Here is a 20,386-nt window from a genome sequence, read left to right as displayed (position 1 = left end):
CAATGGCGACATCTTATGGTCGATACGTGAACACTATCTTTTTCCGAAGTCGGAGGAGTGCTGGAGGAGACGATGAGCCCGCTCGTTCACCCCCAGGCCGAGGGGAGTGCATCCCCGGCGAGCCGACCGAGCCGCGGATCGATGATGAGGCAGAGACAGTGCGAGTTAGCACGGATGTTAGCACGTCGTCAGAGCAGAAATTACCAGGATAACGCCCACCAAGTTGCGCCGCTACGCGGAATATGGCAGGATTTTACATAAGTTGAATGAAATGTTGTTTTTGAGTGGAATATGAACGTATGTCTGGCAAAGGCACAGAAGATTTCCAGCTACTGCAGCGCACTGACATAGATTGTGTAACAATCTATAACAATCCATACTGCAAGTGGATGGTTTGTCTTTTTATTCATTAACAAGCTGCTTTATAGCCAACCTGCACTTGAGTTTGCATTTGATCCATCAGCTGACAATGCAGCTGCACTGGACAGTCACAGATATTTTTTCTAATGGAAAAAAGACGGTCTGGCCAGTGCTGGGGTGTTGGGCTGGACAAGACAGAGGACGTCAGGTTAGGAGGCAGTCCCTCAATATTTCCTGGAACACATGTCTGATTACAATTCTGATGCAATACGGATACATGCATTCTAGGCCAAATCCGAACATGGCCTGAGATCTGATCACTCAGGACACACTGCTGCTGTTTACACTTGTACTTAGGTGTCAGCTTGTGTTCAGATTTCACAGTACAGTTGTTAATACCAGGTGGGAACAAGGCTTAAATGTCACTTTGACTTCACTGAGGCCATAACATTTCAATGTGAGCTTTTGCACCCAAAACACATTTAAACAAGATGAAAAAGGTTCAGCTGCCTTTGATTTACTACATCCTGATATACAATGACCTGGATGACTGAGAATCTTCAGACACACCTCATTAGTCTGCTTGCCGCTGTAGGACATCTTCTTGATGGCCACCACCTCATTGTTGCGCACATCTCGAGCCTGTTGGACACAATATGAGAAAGCAATTACACATTAACTAGACAAAATTGATTTTTCCCCATCCCTAACCTAAACCTTCTTGGGTGTGTTCACTAGGGGTGGGACAATAAATTGATAATGCAATATACTGTAATACTTCCTCTTGTGATATGTTATCAATACACTTATGCCAAGTATCAATACTTGAGTTTTCAACTTAATTTGCACAGACGCACATTTGTGTTCCTATACTGGCTTAGTTGTTCCCTGCCTTTAGGTATTCAAATGGAACTGTTCATGCTGCAGTTGCTTTGCATATTAAAACACTGAAACACTCAATTTCCAATAACTCCTGGTTATTGGAAATTGAGTCTTTTCCAGCATTTTTTTGTGTGTATTGTGATACCATCATTATTGTGGGTAAAATATCCTGATAGTACCCCATCACTAATTTCCCAGTGATTCCTAAACCTAGCGTTCACAAAACAGTTTGACAAGTACCTCACCATATGGCCCTTTTCCACTAGTACCTACTCGGCTCGACTTGGCTCGACTCTACTCGGTTTGAGAGTTTTTCCATTAGGTGGTAGTACCTGGTAGCACGTCCCATTTTAGGACCTACTCAGGGGTTCCAAGCGAGCTGAGTCAAGCTGAGTCGAGCCGAAAATGTGACGGAAACACCGTGCAGGCAACTGATTGGACAGGGAGTGACGAGAGCGACTCCTGCACGAAAACAAAACCCATATCCATTATGCTGACTCAGTTATTTGCGCCTGGAGGTGTGTCCGTGGGCGTGTTTCATGCGCTATCCCTAAAATTGCTATCTTGCGCACACACTTTAGGGAAATCCCTATCCCTAAAGTTTGGGCTGTTACGAGAGCGTGCCCAGGCGGTTTCAATGCACGCCCCGACAGAGCCTCGCCACGCACACGGTCGGACTGATACCGGGACGCCGCCCGAATGGACAACATAAATGTGCAGTGCGCTCCAGAATTGCACCATTGGATTATCTGATAAAAAGAAATACAGCTACAGTGGCATGACTGTGAACAAAATGATGATGTCATTTTAAATATTGTTTTAATGTCACATTTTAAAAAATGGGATTTTCTTGTAGCTAACATTCTCCTAGGTCACCTAAGGTTACATAAAAACTACCCAAAACAATTTTTTTCTGGCCTAATAAGTATCTTTGCCTTGGCCTACTAGGCAAGGCAAACAATTAATAGCACAAAATCAGAATGCTGACTCACTTTTCATTTCGGTGAGTGGTGGCTTACTGCCTATTTACAAATACCCCAAGAATTATTGGACTCTCTTGTAAAGAGGTGTACAGTTGCATTTGGCACAGGCAACAGACAAAATTATATAGCCTAATTTTAAAAAATGTTATTTTCTTTCATTTTTGTTCATTGTACCAAACCAGGGGTAGCCTACATAAAAATGAAGTTAAAATGCTGACTTAGCCTACTGTTATTGCTGGTGTGGTGAACGGTGGGGAAAAAGTGTTATCACATTCAAGACTATTTAGTTCAGGATGAAGACATATGTAGGCAAATAAGTTACCAAGACACATTTTCTCATCCAATCAGTGTAGCCTAGCTAGTCCATACAATCAATGTCTTATAAATGGTAGCTCCACCTGTGTTTAATGCAAACTGAGACGGCCATAGAACATAATATATTTATAATAAAATAATAAATAAAATAATAAAATATTTTATTGACGTTTTATTATTTAATAAGATCTACCGAAGTTGGGTTGCCTTAGTTAGCCTATTCACATTATATAGCCGAGACGAGTGTTCTGAAAGCAGTCCAGCTTACCGCAGGTTCTACATGTTCCTGGACACTGCTAGAACTGCTGCCGGCACCACTGTCATCATCAGCCACGGGAAATGATGATGGCCCTGCCATGGCAAACATGTCTGTAATTTTCGCACATTTGGCAGCATTTGCTTGAAGAGCAAGTTTCTTTTTTTCTCGCAGTTTCTCTGCGCCACCTTGGCATTTTCTCTCCATCTCAGTAGATCCTATGAGATAACGTTCAACCCACGTTGCACTGCACACGGCGCACCGAGCAAAAGGCTTGTGATATCATTGGGCCAGCGCCGTGTCAGTGAAGAAAAATAACCAATGGGCCGCAGAGCAGTGTGTCTCGAGGGCCGGCCCGGTGGTTAGTAAACAAACTCTTGCAATGACTTTATTTGCCGAAATCATTATGCAGGCGGGACCAAACTACGCAAAAGGGGTTGTTTAGCAATGTGACTGGGGCCAGCCCAGTGTCAATCGGGCCGCTGATCTACTGGTTGTATAGGCCGGTCAGCTATTTAAATAATAATAAAAAAAGGTGTCGGGGACTGTTGGCCCACATAGCCAGTCCACCCCTGGCCACTAGTCATTTCCACTGGCACGTCACCCCCTCTTTTGCTGATTTCTGTCCAGTTACATGAGGAGGCTAAAACTCATCCCATTATTTTTGCATCCACATGTGCTGTGGATTTGAAAAATAAAAGTATCTGCAGCCGATAAATCATTAAATTAGTTGAAATGTGAAATTATGACAACTTAAAACTGAATGTTTTTATAAGTAAATACTTTATTTAAATCTCAAGATGTCACTGTATCCCTATCTAATGGCACAATGTGCAGCCTGCCTAAGAGCACTTTATCTTTCTTGATCTTTTGAAAAAGAGCTCTAAGCTTAATTGATCCATTTTGGGTCCCAGCCGGATTCCCTGTGCTTACTTTTTTTCTTCCCTCTCTCTCCTCCTTCACTCTCTTCTTCCCTGATGCCCTCTCCTGCCTCACCATGCTCACCTGCAGAGCAGGAACATGCAACCTCCTGCACTGCGCCTCCACTTTTCTCTCCTCCACTCACCTCCTCCACTATTTCTGCCTGTGCACTTGTAATATATAATTGGGAACAAGTGTTAGATTCTCTCACATCACCAATATCACGCAGGTAACCTTAGGAACATTTATATATTACACTGAACTCCACGGTACACATCAGTATCATTTCTATTCCTCAGAACTTGAGGGCATAACGTCAGGATAAATCAAGAACATTGAGCCTCCTTTATCTAACATTATGTGACTCTCTTCACCGGGAACCTTCCTCTTCTTATGAAAATATTTTAATATACTCATCTGAAAATGCAACCAGGAATGAGTCATTACAGAAAATTACCTGACATTAAGCTATGTCGTGCCGTTTTTCAAAACGTATGTGAAACGTAACATGTTAACGCCAAAGTGTGCATCCTTAACATTAAACGTTACTATCAGTAACAATGCAATGTTAACATTAACAATGACATTAGGGTCGTTTTCACAGGCTTGAACAAAAAATGGATTAAACCTAATCTTGCTTAGGTACCTTTCTCTCGCCCTTTTCTTTCCCTCTGCGCGCAGCAGTAGAATCAAACAGGCGGGTGATGACTCCGGTGTTCATTTTTCAAAATAAAGTTAATTGCAGCGTAGTGTAACATTTAATGATATTTAATTATCATTTCAAACTCTGATTATAGTAAGTACACATGCGCAAATGTAAGCTATATATATATATATATATAAATAAACACACACACACACACACACACACACACACACACACACACACACACACACACACACACACACACACACACACACACACACACGCATATCCATTCATCATTCCGAAGGCGTGGCGGCTTTTATTTTGCCATAGCGGTGCGCCACGATCAATTACATGTAGCGGAAACCCTGTATACAATAAAATACGATACAATGTCCAACAAAAGTGAACGTAAACTGAATAAAAACAGAATTAAATAAAATGATAAAAAGTCAGATCCTTACTTGTTTCCTTCAACATGTTTATGGCATAAACTAAAGATCCCTATTGCTAAGAAACCGTTTTATTGTTGTTGTTTTTTTAAAATTTATTATGATGTGTCTGTGCTTCAATCTTTCACCATGTTGAGGGAGCAATATGGTATACCTCAGAATCAAATCTGGAAATACCTCAAAGTGATATAATTATATAATTTTTATGTAATTATATAAATTATATAATCATACCCTCAGGTGACTCTAGCAAGACTTGATACCCATAGTGCAGCTGAGAGGCTGCAGGTTTTCATTCCGACCAAAAACTCCACCAGGTGGTGGAGTTCACTGGTCAGTTCCTTCTCTCTGCTTGAAAGTGAGGTAATCAATGAAATCACCTGTTGAAGTTTTTGGCTACAATGAAAACCTGCAGACTCTTGGCTCACTATGGCACATGGTTGCCTATTCCTGCCTTAGTAAAATACTTGCTGCCTCAATATAATACTTGGCTTGGCTGGATAAATCAGGCGAGCAGACATGGGACAGATCGCTATCAGACATTAAGTGACAAGGAATGGAACGCCATTTTTGCATCATGCTGGACCTGTGCTTATGAAGAGCTGTCATACAGGATGGTAAACCATCTAGAATTGTACCATGCTAACTGGGGGAAATATATTCATCTTATCACAGGGCCATGATGCTCAATTCGGCGCGCCAAATATGAGGCTATGGTCGATCTTCTCTGATAAACAATCTTCTGCTAAACAATTGACTCATCCTGGTTTGGTTCTGGAGGCTCTTTTTGCCCCTGTAGTCTGATGCTGACACTTAAGTTTGCAAACAGTAGACAACTTAACAATTGCATGCAGTTTGTTTATATGTGTGTACACTCTCTTATTTTTTTTTATGTATATTATTTTATTTATCTTCTTTTTTGGCTATGTTTGGAGCATCCAACACTCAGTAACAATGAGAGGAAGATAGCACCACTACTGTCCTAAATGGGGTCCACAATGGTTGAAGTATCCCTTTAAGTGGCAGTGGCAGTGCACTTACATTGCACTTGTACAATAAAATAATGGCATCATATTTGTAAATTTAATTACTAATTTAATTACAACTATAGACAACTACTATGTTGCCTATACTGAAGCGGAAAAAACAATCTGCTATGGAAAAACTGAACAAATAGGCCTGTCATACTGTAAAATGCACCTGACCAAAAGAGACATTTATTGGACTACACAAACAAGCATACAAACAAAAACTGATTTCTATTTCGATTTTACGATTTTATTTTCACAACAATTCCCCCAATGCCACTTGGCCAGCCAGACTGGGTCATCTGCACAGGCGTCTCCCAAGGGATCAAGGTCAAGCTCAAATTAATATTTATTTGTCCTCGGAGGGTAAGATAAAAGATTAACACATTTTTGAGTCGCTATTTGTGTCACAAAACGGATTAAAACTGACCTACAGAGCAAACTCTCTCTCTCCTGGGAATGTATTTCAACAGTGGATCTTTTTCCTACACCAACTAAACATGACACAAAATCACATGACACCAAGAGATGATCTAATATATAGGGAGTTGTTCCACTTAGGGATGTACACGGATAGCCGGTTAGCCAGTTAACCAGTTGTTGTAAATGAACCAGATATTCAAAACATAAAATTAACATTAAAAGGTTAATTAGTATTTTTATCTCCATTTTATTTTTTGCATCCATTTTATAGGATGAATGTATAAAATGTTAAATAAAATAAACATGAGAGATGAGATTTAAAAAAATGAGCAGGAGCACCAGCAAAATGCTGCTACACATAAAAAACAAGCACCCAACCCATCAAGAGAAGGCCACACAACAAACCACCCTCATGTCATTCTTACTGGGGCCCGCAAAAAGGTGTGACTCGTGCTGTGCTGAGGAAGTCACCCAGAGGATCTGCAGAATGATTGAGGCTGGCATGCTACAGGTAAGCATTGTTGAAGGCGAGGGCTTCCATCAGCTCGTAAACTACCTCGAACCACAGTACAGTATGCCAGCAAGACAGACGATAACTTCCCAAACTGAAAAGCACTACCAGGACAGCTCACGTGCCTTAAGAGAGGAGTTAGCTACTGGGAATATTGCACTGACTACTGACTGCAGGATGACTCTTACCGCCAAGAGCTACATTACTATCACATGCCTTTATATTGACCAGGACGGGCAGATAAAATCAGCAGTGCTGCTGACACAACATCTGGCAGAGAGACACACAGCCAAGAATCTCCCAGAGAAATTTAACGTTGCTGCTCAAACTTGGGGACTGATCGTGGCATGCATGCCACGTTGTTCTTGCCAGCTCACTTGATATAGATTACTATTATTCCTTTCGGGAATAACAGCTGTTCTGTCTTTCACACACACCAGCTTATAAACTCGTTCTGACTTGTAGGCTAATTGAAACATTTAAAAGTTATGTGCTTAAAAAAAAAAAAAAAACACTCTCCCAGTTTGGAGGTCTCCACCCTGAGTGCTCCTACTACCACGGGGGCCACACTAACCTTCACCTTCCACATACGTTCTAGCGGCTCTTTCAGCCCTTGGTACTTCTCAACCTTTTCATGTTCCTTCTTTCTGATGTTGGCGTCGGCTGGTATCACCACCACCCTCTTCTGCTCTTTGTCCACCACCACTATGTCCGGTTGGTTAGCCGGGAGCTACTACTAATACTTTGTCCTTAAAATCAAAGCAAAAGGAGTTCTTGGTTCTCTGGCAATGAGGAAAAATGTGTTCTCTACCTGTTACCACCTCGAAGAAATCACTGCCATGAATGACTAAATAAAATAACGATTTTGTGTTGTATGTGGTGGTACTATTCTGCTCACATTTATCTGATTTTTTAAATGATTAATTTATACCTGTTTGCAGTGCTGGGAACAGGGGAAGTGTCTGCCTGCCAAAAGTCCACTGTGCCCAACTTAAGCACACATAGAACCATCATGGTTACACTTTCAGCAAGACAAAACATACGTTAGGACCACACAACTGACCGGCCTTTGTGTGTCTGTCATTCACTGAGATTAAGTGACGACATGCTTAAAAAACTAACAGTGGTTGTACTGTATTTCACCATGATGGTTAACTTTTGCAAAATGATCCACAGTTCTTGTGTGCCAGACCATGTGGGGTGATCTGTATGGATCACACCAATAGCCACAAATCAGCTGTGAACTTCTGGGCAATCTCCCTCTATCACAACACTGACATCCCTCAATACTACTCACAAAGTATACGGCTCCAAAGCTCCCATGGCCGATCTCTCGGAGGTCAGCAAAGAGCTTCTCGGGGTCATCTCGGTAGAAGAGATCTGCCACCTCCGGGTCCTTCAGATTGCCCGCCCGTGCACTCGAGGGCATGGCCAGGGCCTGGAAAACAGGGAAAACACTGTTGAGGACTGGGATGCTGCACTGACAGGTGGACATACACAGCTTATAGTGTACATACACTATGGTCAAGAAAGTGCTAGAGCAACCATCTTGTGGTACATAGTGCGTTTTGTTGCAAGACTTTGCTAATCTTGTATAGAGTAGGTTCCAGTCACTGCTGATCACCACTGGAAGGCTCCCGCTGTGGCCCTGATAAAAAAAAAAATTCCATGACTATTCCATAAATATGGAGCAACCCTTCCATTAATGTGTCTTCAATCTGACTGAAAAATCCCCGGAAAAACTTGGAGCTGAACAACAGTGGTGAAAAAAGTGCAAGGAAAAATGAAAAATAATGAACAAATAAAAAGTGAATAAAAAGTGATGTGAGCGGCAAAGAATGACCGGAAATAGTGAAATGGGACACAAAATGACAGCTGGTTTTCACAAAGTACACTTTAATGTGTTTTAATTATTCAGTATTCACTTGTGATGTCAGAGCAATAACCCCCGTAAAAGCCCAACTACATGCAAATAGTAAAGGCACCCCAATGCATTAGCTCGGCCTAACTGCCTCATTTCAAGCACAGAGGAGGAACTAGTCAGTGAAATCACCTGGTGGAGTTTGTGGTTGGAATGAAAACCTGCAGCTTCTTGGCTCCCTGTGCCACATTGTTGCCTACCCCTGATTTAGGCTTATTTAGGTCTTTAGTTTGCAGTCACTCTCAGGGTGTTTTTACACATATATTACACCAAGAGTGCACACCAGGTGGGAAAACGATAAAATGATACATTGTTTCATCTGTCAGCTAGTAGGGATGGTACCGATACTGATACTGGTATCGACCCGATATAGCCTTTTTTTTGGTAATATCAGAATCGGCGAGTATGCCCGTTAATGCACCGATACTACCACCGATACCACCACGTGACGCGGATGCACGCAGGGCACCGCTGTGCAGGTAAGCTATTATTGCTTCCGTAGGAGATCCCTTGTAAGGGAGCGCTTGATTTCGGTGCAAAGTATAGTTACTGACAAAACCATGACGGAGGCTTGCCGTCTCAAGCGACCTTGAGCCGCATGAGGCCCCACCGAGCGAGCTAAAGCGAGCGAGTCGCCGAGCATTGCGAAGCCTGATGCACTGGCCGGCTTGCCTGATGCCGGCCAGTGGCTTTTTTATTCAAACAAGATTTTGTCCATATAAAAAGTATTTTTGCAAAAAAGGGTGTTGAAAAAGAGGGATCGTCTTGAAATCAGGGTCGTCTTCTATGCAGGTCAATACGGTAAGTTGCAAAATGTCTGCCATTTGGCAAAGCGGTTTAAGAGTGTCTAGACCAGGGGTCTAGACACTCCCTGTGGCCTTTGAAAAAAATTAATGAGTAGCCTATTAAATTAAAATGTATTTTATTTTGGTTTGTTCGTTTGTAAAATTTAATTCTAAATTTGAAGATTATGGTGATCTTGTAACATCTAAATAAAACGTGTTGCTCTTAAAAGCAAACACTGGGCACACGCCTCACAGATGACAGCTTATGATCCTGCAGATGAAGGTGACGGGATAGCCTACAACCCTGGGGTCCGTTTCACAAAGCAGGTTTAGTGAAAACTCTATAACCCTGAAGAGAGGGAGAGGGAGGTAACTTAAGCTCTTGGTCAGTTACCACAGACTCCATGAAACTAACCTGGTTGGGACCAGGTTTTTCTCATGAAACCTGGAGTTTCTCTCTGTGTCCGCCCTCTTTCAGCCACACACGGTATTTAACTTCCTCATTCATTCAGTCAGCAGGCGAGTTTTGGCGTGGCGTATTAGTTCTGCCGTCTGCTATTTTAAAAAAAATAATAATTTAAAAAAAAAAAAAAAAAAAAAAAAAAAAAGTCAGTAGGCCTTTGTTAGAAGTCCATTAGCAGTTAGGTGGCGACATTTTTTCACGAACATGGCATGTCCTTTCGACAACGATCCCGTGGATGAAGGTGCAGTGTTACTGCGCAGAGAATTAAATATTCGTCGGGAGATGGTTATAAGACCGCGCATAGATGTTTATGCCGAGGTCTTACCTGTTTGAACAATGTTTTTATATTTCATCTTAAGCTGCTGCCAAGTGCGCTTCTCCCCCGCGGGATTGCACCTAAATGAAATAAATTAATAGGCAACCATTCAAGCAGTTTTCCCCTGTAATATTATTGTGATTGCAACGGACTACATTTAAACTTACGCACTGACCCGAGCAGCAATGTTCTCCCACGCCATCTCCCTCTCCTTTGCCGCTGCAGCGGTGTTGCACTTAAAAAACATGTTCAGACTCGCTGTATGAACGCATTAAGATTTTCAATTCAACTGGGGTGAAAAACGCAGCCTGACGCTTCCCCGTTGCCATGGTGACTCGTCAAATTGGGGCTCCATTGACACTGTCTTTTTATAGCTGTGGTGCACGTGCTTAACTCCAGGTGAAACTACTCCGAGTTGATCAAACTAACTCAAATCAGCTGTTCTGGAACCGAAAACTCAGAGTTTCCTATCTCAGAGTAGATCAACTCAGAGTTCGGGGTAAGACTCGGAGTTTGTTGAACCTGCTTCGTGAAACGGACCCCAGATGTGCAGACGCTGTGCGCTCAGGTTCAGGAGCAGAAATCACATTAACCAAGTAGCCTATGATAAATATTTTAATTGCCTATTATTTTGCATATATTCATATTTTTTCATTGTTCAGTGAAATAGTCCTTTTATTATTCAGGTTGACAGCTGACTGCACGTGCCAGCAAAAGGATGATGGCACACAGAGAGAGGACGGCATTTTTGGTTTGCTGCCGGTGGATAATTTAAGTTCAGCGTTTTTTTCATATACAAGAAGGACTCAAACAGACATTGAGTGTTCTACTTTACTATTTGAAGTAACCTTCAACCCAGCGTCTTTTTTCGGAGTTCAAAATGTTTTTGTTGCATGCAGAAATGTAATTTTGTTTTCTCTGCAGTCGTTCATTGATTTCATAAATGCAACACATTATGGTTTGTTTAGCTATATATAGCATAAAGGCAAAAAAAAAACCTTTATATGCAGTGTTATTTCATTATAAATGTCAAAAGGGTTTTGTGGCTCCCAGTGTTTTCTTTACTGTGGGAAACGGGTCCAAATGGCTCTTTGAGTGCTAAAGGTTGCCGACCCCTGGTCTAGACTGTCAAACTAAGTTGGATAATAAAAGATCAGTTCTGTGGCATTCATTCTCTGTATGTTCTTTCATGTTTTACAAAGGGTTTAACCTGATGACAGCAATCATATCATGTAAGGTTGGTAGTGTAGGCTAAAGCAGAAGCACGCTGATATTGGATCGGAATCTGATCTGTATCGGCTTTTAGGCAGAAATTATTATCAGAATCGGATCGGCAAGGAAAAAAATGGTATCGTACCATCCTAGTGTGGTTTGCTTTCACACACACGTTTTCACTCTGGTCCAAACGCTGCACCACTGGCGGAGCATCATGTTTCCATGACAACAACCATAAAAAGAATGCACTGAAAAGTAAGGAGAAGTAAACTTGAACAATGGATACACCAAGTTTAGGGTTTGTTGGTAGCACTGTTCATTTCATTCTATATTGTCTGTATTTATCACTCTCAGCAAATGATAGAGTTCAAAAATCAGGTGCAGATACTGATGAACTGGGTAAGTTATGCCTTTTTAGCTCAAACTTGTGGAGTACACCAGGCAGTTGGGGCGGATCGAGGTCCGGCTGTGTTCACATCACAAATGAAGCACACCAGAGTTTGACTATAGTCGAACCGAGACTACCTCTTCAGGGCGGTGTCAGTATGGCCGTTTTGGTATGCACCTGAGGCGAATGTTGTGTTCACACTGGCCCAAACGAACCTCACTTGGGCCTAGACTTCAACTGGGCCGATCTAAATACTGCCTGTGTGAGAACACCCCCGGTCACCTGGTCTAGACCATTTAAAAAGAAGGGTCTGTCTGAGTTAGCAGCAAGAAAGTAAACACAAACCCAGAGCTCTTCTGACAACATAATTCTAAGAACCTAATGTCCCACTCACATTAGGTCCATTTGGCCCGTATCGTGCTAAAGCCAAAATTCCTCCCTCTCCAGTCCCCGGCTGGCCCGCACTCACATTACCTAAAGCCCAAACGCGCCCAAGTGCGATTGCCCCCGGTGTGTACGTCATCACCCCCCCCCTAAAATTGTGTATTCTGAGCGTGGCCTAAAGGACGGATTATGGTTCTGCGTACGCGAAGCTTACGGGGGGTGTGCGAAGCTTACAGGGGGTTGTGCAACCGTCGCAGAGACTTGCTGCGCACCTCCGAAAAATTGTAACTATGCGGACCCCACGTAGCCCCCACGCAGGAACCCACTGACAACAAGAGCTATGAATGGTCTGCTGGACTACATCATTTCCGGCATTTCGCCCCTCCGGCTTCATGTCCTGTTGTTGTGCTAGCAGCGTCATTTTTAAAAGAACTGCTGTTGTGATCGCATCTTGACTCGTCGGTTGATTTCAAATTGTTTGGAGAGTTTGGATCATGCTGGATCTGGACCTACCGCTGCTCCTTTTAAAAATGGCACCACCAGCACAACAAGAAGAGCAGCGACCATACGCCACAGAGTCTAAGTAGGTCTGCAGGAAAAAAAAACGCGCCCCATAGCGTTTTGGCAGAGAATTGCTTAGCATTTAAAGCAGAGGTATATTGGGCACACACCATCTGCGTCCGCAGAACCATAATCCGGCCTCAAGTCTACTCTACCCAGATTGGTTGGTTAAATAGTATACAAGTTACACTGCTGTTAGCTGTCATCTTTAGAAAATTTAAACAAATAAGCAAACATTGGTAAAGACTCTAAAAATATTACAAAGATGATATCAATAAAAATTTGCAATTTCCTTTCTTTCCAATTTCGCCTATGGTTCCACCTGTATCGTGCATCTGGAGGTCTGAAAGCAGAGTGTTTAACTAGGAAAACTAAAGCTAAAGCTTATCACCATGATTAATTAAATTAAAGGAGAAGACTGTTATGAATACATGAAGATTCCAAAATAAGCCAAGTTGAGCTTCACATCAAACCATCTCTCTGATTAAAATCAGTCAGTTTTTACCATTTTAGCCAACACACTTAGCCATGGTTACTGACAAATGTAACATTGTTTTATAATATGATTAATGTAACTGCTTGTCCTTGAGAATCAGCTGGCTCCTCGGGAGACAGCGCGAGCAACATCACATTGCCTTGACAATTCAGTGAGTGCATGCAGACGTAGCCTTAGGGCTTCTGTTTAATGCAATACTGCATGAGTAGTTCCTTTGGAAGCGACTCTCTGTAAATACTACTAAATGCCATGAACCATTTTGCAGTTATACATTATGTGGCAACCCAGCAAAGTTTGTAAAGGCCTCGGTCCTTTGTGAATTTTAGCAATTGTTGACAACTTGCACTCAAGTCGAACAACAAATGTGAACAGTGATTTCTCTATCTACCATGAGATGGATTTAAAAGAAGGCAAAAGATGTTAAGGTGCTTTCTCAAACAGTTCTTGTTCAACAGAATGGGCTAGTCATAATTTTGTGTGTCAGTGGCGCCTCATGACCAGGATCACATGGCTGAACCAAGCGGAGACATAGGTGGCTGTGATGTGTAGCAGCTGAAGAGAGGTGAGTTACGACATTACTTCTGCCCAGTGCAAACTCCTAATGGAAACAGCCTACCTTAATCTACCCCAAAACTGATACCTATTGGTTGCATGATTAAGTCAAATGGTAACATGAATATGCACATAAACCCTAATAGTCACAACATTCAAACAGGTTGGGGTTCTGGACAGAAAAGCATTCATCACTGCCAGAAACCATCGCCTTAAACAATGACATGGAAATATTCAAATGAAACAAGGAGCTGCTGGAGCAGACACAGTGAGCACCGGATAGTTTTCACTGGGTGTGGCCAAAGTTAAAAGAAACATTTATGGCAAAATGGTAAATCTTTAATCTAGAAGCATACAAAGACTGAAACATCCACAGATTACATTCCTAACAGCAAAATAAATAAATGTATGCTCCAAAAGCTTTGAACTGTAGAGTAAAGAAATTTTAAAGCTATCAGGCAGGCCTACCTATCACTTAGTCCATGACTGGATGTCAAATACCTCCTTCAGTATTAAACATAAAATCGAATCCATCTCAAATTATTCGAGCAATTTAGAAAATGGAAGAAAGCTTTGACTTTGTCACTGAATAGATTTCCCACTGGCACGCATGTCAATGCTTACTTCCTACAAATAAATCTCAAATCTATAAAATGAAAACAGTTTTATGCAACGATTACAATATCACAAACAGGCTCCACTTTGTCTCGCTAAATATCGTCAGAAGTCTGAAAATGGGATTGTTATTTAGATTATAGATAATGATGGCTGCCGTGCAACATCATCCCATTTGACATCAATTGATTTAATGCAAATTAACAGTGCGTTAGTTAGGATTTAGAGAGGAAGAAGAAAGAATCAAATGCCTCGGGGTGTACTGGCTTAGCTGGGCACTGAATATCGATGGTTATGTTGCTAAATTTATGAATGTTGGCAGCTACTGAATTGTTAGCACTAATATAAGCAAAGCAAAGCCCAAATGAGAGCGGTACCTAACGTTAGCTAGGTTAGACTGGAGGATTCTCAGCAGACACCAGACAAACATTCGACCCCATATTATAATACAACTGCATCAAAGGTGCAGACGCTTGTTGTTGCACTGCTAATGAATTGTGTAACTGCACTCTACCTTAAGCACTGACAACGCAACAGCATTGAGTGCTGCCTTTGATTTATCAAGTCCGCTTTCTCCAACTGGGACAAGCTGTAATAAATTGAAGTATAGCGAAATTACGTTGTTTTTATTTAAGCCAGAGCCCTTGAAAATGTTTCAAGGACCTCAGTCTGTCCTCGGAACCCAGTTTGAAAACCCTCATTTTAGCTAACCGGGTTAGGTAGCATTGCAGCTAGCTACAAGGCTAAATCAAACATTCCTTACCGCGGCTTATTGGGGTTCCGCTCTGGCACAAAAAACAAGCGTTAGCAGTCAAGCTAGCAGGCTTCAATCCTCATAGCCCGAGTGCGCTCACAGTGTTTGATCAATAAGATGTTTGGTCCATTTCCATTGAGGTCCCCCAGGTTTCACAGCGACGACACTAATGAACGGCTTCCACACTAACACAGCTGCTAGTTTAGCTAGCTCAAATAACATCTGCAAGCCCGCTAACCGTCTCTCACTGGTTGCTAGCCTTGGTTTATTGGCAATCTTAGCTTTGCTAGCTTGCAAACTAACGTTAGCTGTTCCTACGGGGTGTGGCTGCTGTTTCTACTCGGCTCCCCGCTTTCATACATAGTGCCCCGTTCCGCCAAACCTCCTCAAATGTTGTACTCTTAAAAATTTACTTTTTCGTCTGTGCCTCGTCCTTACATTTAATTTCTATCTATCACCGTTTTTGTTCTTGCTAAATACAAGATGGCACAGCCTTATGGGGCGGGACTCAAGTGTGTGGACCGGAAAACTGCATGTTCTATATCCTGTGAGGTTTCGAACTCACAAATAAGAGTAAAAATAAATTGCCCTAGATAATATTAATAATCTAGTACAAAGGCTCGAAGGCTGGATTTTTTTTTAACAATACACCAAGTCTGTGAATGACATTTCTTTATTCTAGGGTTAGCAGGTGATGCACCATGCAGCTCCATGAACTAAAGGGAAATTTCGCACAAGTAGGCTGCGTGAATGAATGAACGAACGGTTTTAACAGCCATTTCTGAATTGGTTGAAAAATGGGAAAGCTGAATGCCCATGGGTATTTTGAAGTGGTAAGAGTATATTTACTGCCTTAGAACTGACTTAACCATGAGATGTTCAATGCACTGCGTTTATAAGTCACCACATCCTTTGAAATCAGCGTGACATTTTACATTTTAATAATACTACAGATTATAGTCTCAACAAGTGAACAAGTCGTCTACTGATCTGTAATGCCACACATTCTTGTAAACTGACTTCCAGTCTGAGAATTTCAAGACAAGCAAGCACCAACATACACACAATCAATTACACTTTTAAGAAAAGAAATGACCTTTTTTTTTTTTAAGACTATGTTCACTTTCATGAGATCGATGGGCTAATATTCTGAGAACAAAAGATTTTAAATAAAAAAAAATCACAAATTTATGGGAAAAAAACAGGAAATTCTGAGATTATAAAATCACAAATTTGCAAGAAAAAACTCAGAAATTCTCAAATTAAAGTTGTAATTTTAGGAGAAAAAACCCCTCAGATTTCTGGAAAAAAAAACAAGCTATTTTCTCAGATTATTACTTCCTCCTCCCCAGTTTCATAATTTTTTCCCCTACAGTGGCCCTAATACGCCATTATGGAGACAGCCAGAGCCAAGGTAGAGAGAAAAGATTTCCTAGTAATGCTGCTGTGAAGGGTTATGTAATATTGGTAAAGGTGCTATATGAAGGTCTATACGAAGGTCTGTGTCTTATTGTCAAATACATTTGAAGACCATGATAAGTTTATCGTAAATGAATGACACCATGATTTGGAGGCTGTAGCTCTAGCTCACTTCTCAAAACTAATATAACATTTCTCTTGAAAAATATGATATTATTTCACTCCCCTCCAGCTGTTCTGTAGAACAGTAGTGGTGCTATCTTCCTCTCATTGTTACTGAGTGCTGGATACTGGCTGGATGCTTCAAATGCTAACTGTTAGCCTCCTGCCATTGAGCTGGCCTTCCCCCCAGCTAACATTGTCAGGGTTGGGTACCGAAACACGGTGCCAATAGGGCACCGGTTCTGACGTAAATGGTAGTAACGAGACCGAATAAGAACAAAAATTTCGGTGCCTCATTTCGGTGCCGGCCACTGGTGTTCCGGCGTCAACTTGCGGTTGTTCAACATGACGTCAGCACCGCTACTCAGCACACTTGTTGATCAGAACTGATAGTGAGAGGATCAATAAAAATGCCGAAGGAAAAACTGTCAAAACTTAGACTACAAGGGATAGAACCCAAATGCTCGACTCTCAGGAGTTCAACAAAAGTCTTTAATAACTAGGAAAACAACTTAAATATCAATACAAAGTAACAACAGAAAATCACTCTTAACGAGGAAATAATTTCAAACGAAGGCAAGACAAAGTAGCAAAGAAACATAAAACTTAACAATAGCAAAATAGCAAAGTATCAAAGAAAATACAAAACCTGGCGTGGCGTGACTTGACGAAACATGAAGCAATGATGAACACTTAACAAAGCAGGACCAAACAAGACAAAGCAGGATGAACTCGCGCAGGACAAAGGGAAACAAGGACTATATATACACACACAAGGTAATGGGGAACAGGTGGAAACAATCAGGGCATGGCAGACAATCAGACTAGAGGGAAACACACAAGGGGAAGGGCAAGTGACCTGACACAAGAGGAGAGTGGGATTTCAAAATAAAACAGGAAGTCACGAGACAAGACACAAGAACAAAACCTAACAAAACAAAACATAATTTCTAAGACATGACACAACAAAGCCTAACAAAACATAATTTCAAGGACATGACAGTACCCCCCCCCCCTCTAGGGACGGCTCCTGACGTCCCAAAGAGTCTTAAAGGCATTGATGGATGGCCGTCAAAAGACGGGGGGAGGAGGAGGCCAAAACAAACAAGGATCTCCAGGGCAGAAGTCTATGGACGAGGCGGTGCTCTGGCGGACGGCCAGGGCGCAGGGAACCATGGACGAGGCGGTGCTCTGGCGGACGGCCAGGGCGCAGGGAACCATGGACGAGGCGGTGCTCTGGAGGGCGGCCAGGGCGCAGGGAACCATGGACGAGGCGGTGCTCTGGCGGACGGCCAGGGCGCAGGGAACCATGGACAGCGGCGACGTGGACTCTGGACCGCAGGACAGCGGCGACGTGGACTCTGGACCGCAGGACAGCGGCGACGTGGACTCTGGACCGCAGGACAGCGGCGACGTGGACTCTGGACCGCAGGACAGCGGCGACGTGGACTCGGGGCCGCCGGGCAGCGGTGGCAGAAACGTGGACTCGGGACCGCCGGGCAGCGGCGGCAGAAACGTGGACTCGGGACCGCCGGGCAGCGGCAACGGCAAGGTGGACTCGGGACCGCCGGGCAGCGGCAACGTCCACTCCAGGCCGCCGGGCAGCGGCAACGTCCACTCCAGGCCGCCGGGCAGCGGCAACGTCCACTCCAGGAACTTGGACAGGGACTGGGGTCTGGGCAGCCAGTCGGGCTCGGGGAACTGTGACATGGACTGGGGCCGGGACAGCCAGTCGGGCTCGAGGTACTGTGACTGTGACATGGACTGGGGCAGTGGGTCCGGCTTGGGGAACTGTGACAGGAACCTGGGCAGCCAGTCTGGTATGGGGAACTGGGACAAGGGCAGTGGCTGGAACACCCAGTCTGGCTCGGGGCACTGGGACAGGGGCAGCCAGTCCGGTTCGGGGTACTGGGGCAGGAACCAAGACCGGGTCCGGTACAGCCGGTCGGGCTCGGCAAACTGTGACATGGACTGGGGCAATGGGTCCAGTTCGGGAAACTGGGACTGGTGCGGCTTGAGGTTCTGTGACTGTGACATGGACTGGGACAGCCGGTCCGGTTCGGGGAACTGGGACTGGTGCCGGGGAAGCTGATCCGGCACGGGGGACTGTGACCGGGACCGGGGCAGTCAGTCTGGACCTGGGAACTGGAACCGGGGCAGCCACTCGGGTTCGAGGTACTGTGACATGAACCGGGACAGCCTGTCTGGCCATGGGAACTGGGACTGGGGCAGCCAGTCTGGTTCTGGGAACAGGGACAGGTACTGCTCGGCTGCTAAGGCTAGTAGCTGGGCTTGCCAGTCCACAGAGGCTAGTAGCTGGGCCTGCTAGGCCGCTAGGGCTGCTATGGCTGGTAGCTTGGCTGCTTGGACTAATAGCTAGGCTGCTGGGACTGGTAGCTGGGCTAGCTAGGCTGCTTGGACTGCTGGGAGTAGTAGCTGGGCTAGCTAGGTTGCTAGGGCTGCTATGGCTGGTAGCTGGGCTAGCTAGGCTGCTTGGACTGGTAGGGTTGGTAGCTTGGCTGCTTGGACTGGTAGCTAGGCTACTGGGACTGGTGGTTTGACTCACTGGGTTGTTGGAGCTCATGGCTTGACACATTGGGCTGCTATGGCTGGTGGCTTGACTCACTGGACTGCTTGGTCTCATGGCTTGACTCACTGAGCTGCTTGGGCTCGTGGCTTGACTCACTGGGCTGCTGGGGCTCGTGGCTTGACTCACTGGGCTGCTGGGGCTCGTGGCTTGACTCACTGGGCTGCTGGGGCTCGTGGCTTGACTCACTGGGCTGCTGGGGCTCCGGGCTGAGCTTGCCAGGCTGCCGAGGCTAATGGCTGGGCTGCGACTAGCACGCTGTTGACCAGCAAGCCGGCGCCTGGCCAACTGGTGGCTACGAGGACCCCCAAAGGCCAGTCGGGTTCCCTGAAATGGGCTCTGGAACAGAGCAGCAGGACAGGCAACAGGGAGCTGCTGTGGCACATGACTGGGGTGCAGGTCGGGAGGACATATCAGTCCACAGCCTCTGACAAAATACAATTACTTCAGCTGGTGTCATTTCCCGCTCGTTCATTTTGTCAGCTGTTCTGAGTCGGCTGGGTTCTGGCTGGCGAGTTCGTTCTGTCAAAACTTAGACTACAAGGGATAGAACCCAAATGCTCGACTCTCAGGAGTTCAACAAAAGTCTTTAATAACCAGGAAAAGTAACAACTTAAATATCAATACAAAGTAACAACAGAAAATCACTCTTAACGAGGAAATAATTTCAAACAAACGCAAGACAAAGTAGCAAAGAAACATAAAACTTAACAATGGCAAAATAGCAAAGTATCAAAGAAAATACAAAACCTGGCGTGGCGTGACTTGACTTGACGAAACATGAAGCAATGATGAACACTTAACAAAGCAGGACGAAGCAGGACGAACTCGCGCAGGACAAAGGGAAACAAGGACTATATATACACACACAAGGTAATGGGGAACAGGTGGAAACAATCAGGGCGTGGCAGACAATCAGACTAGAGGGAAACACACAAGGGGAAGGGCAAGTGACCTGACACAAGAGGAGAGTGGGATTTCAAAATAAAAC

The 20,386-nt window shown here is 43.9% G+C and overlaps 1 protein-coding gene across 2 annotated transcripts in view; it reads right to left on the bottom strand.

Moving 5' to 3' along the window:
• Positions 1–15,722, bottom strand: part of taok2a (TAO kinase 2a) — a 45,465-nt gene extending 29,743 nt beyond the window's left edge. For both annotated transcript variants that reach the window (XM_030057644.1, XM_030057645.1), the window contains exons 1-3: positions 15,237–15,722; positions 8,075–8,215; positions 931–1,002 (exon numbers count right to left, since the gene is read on the bottom strand). In XM_030057644.1, the coding sequence (XP_029913504.1) occupies positions 931–1,002; positions 8,075–8,206 (204 nt within the window). In that variant the 5' untranslated portion in view covers positions 8,207–8,215; positions 15,237–15,722. The remainder of the gene's footprint in view (positions 1–930; positions 1,003–8,074; positions 8,216–15,236) is intronic.
• Between the last annotated feature and the right edge of the window lie 4,664 nt (positions 15,723–20,386).

This window comes from Myripristis murdjan, chromosome 8 (genome assembly GCF_902150065.1).
Source record: "Myripristis murdjan chromosome 8, fMyrMur1.1, whole genome shotgun sequence".
Taxonomy (NCBI): domain Eukaryota; kingdom Metazoa; phylum Chordata; class Actinopteri; order Holocentriformes; family Holocentridae; genus Myripristis; species Myripristis murdjan.
The sequence above is the reverse complement of the archived record's forward strand: the minus strand, read 5'-3'. Positions and strand labels throughout refer to the sequence as shown.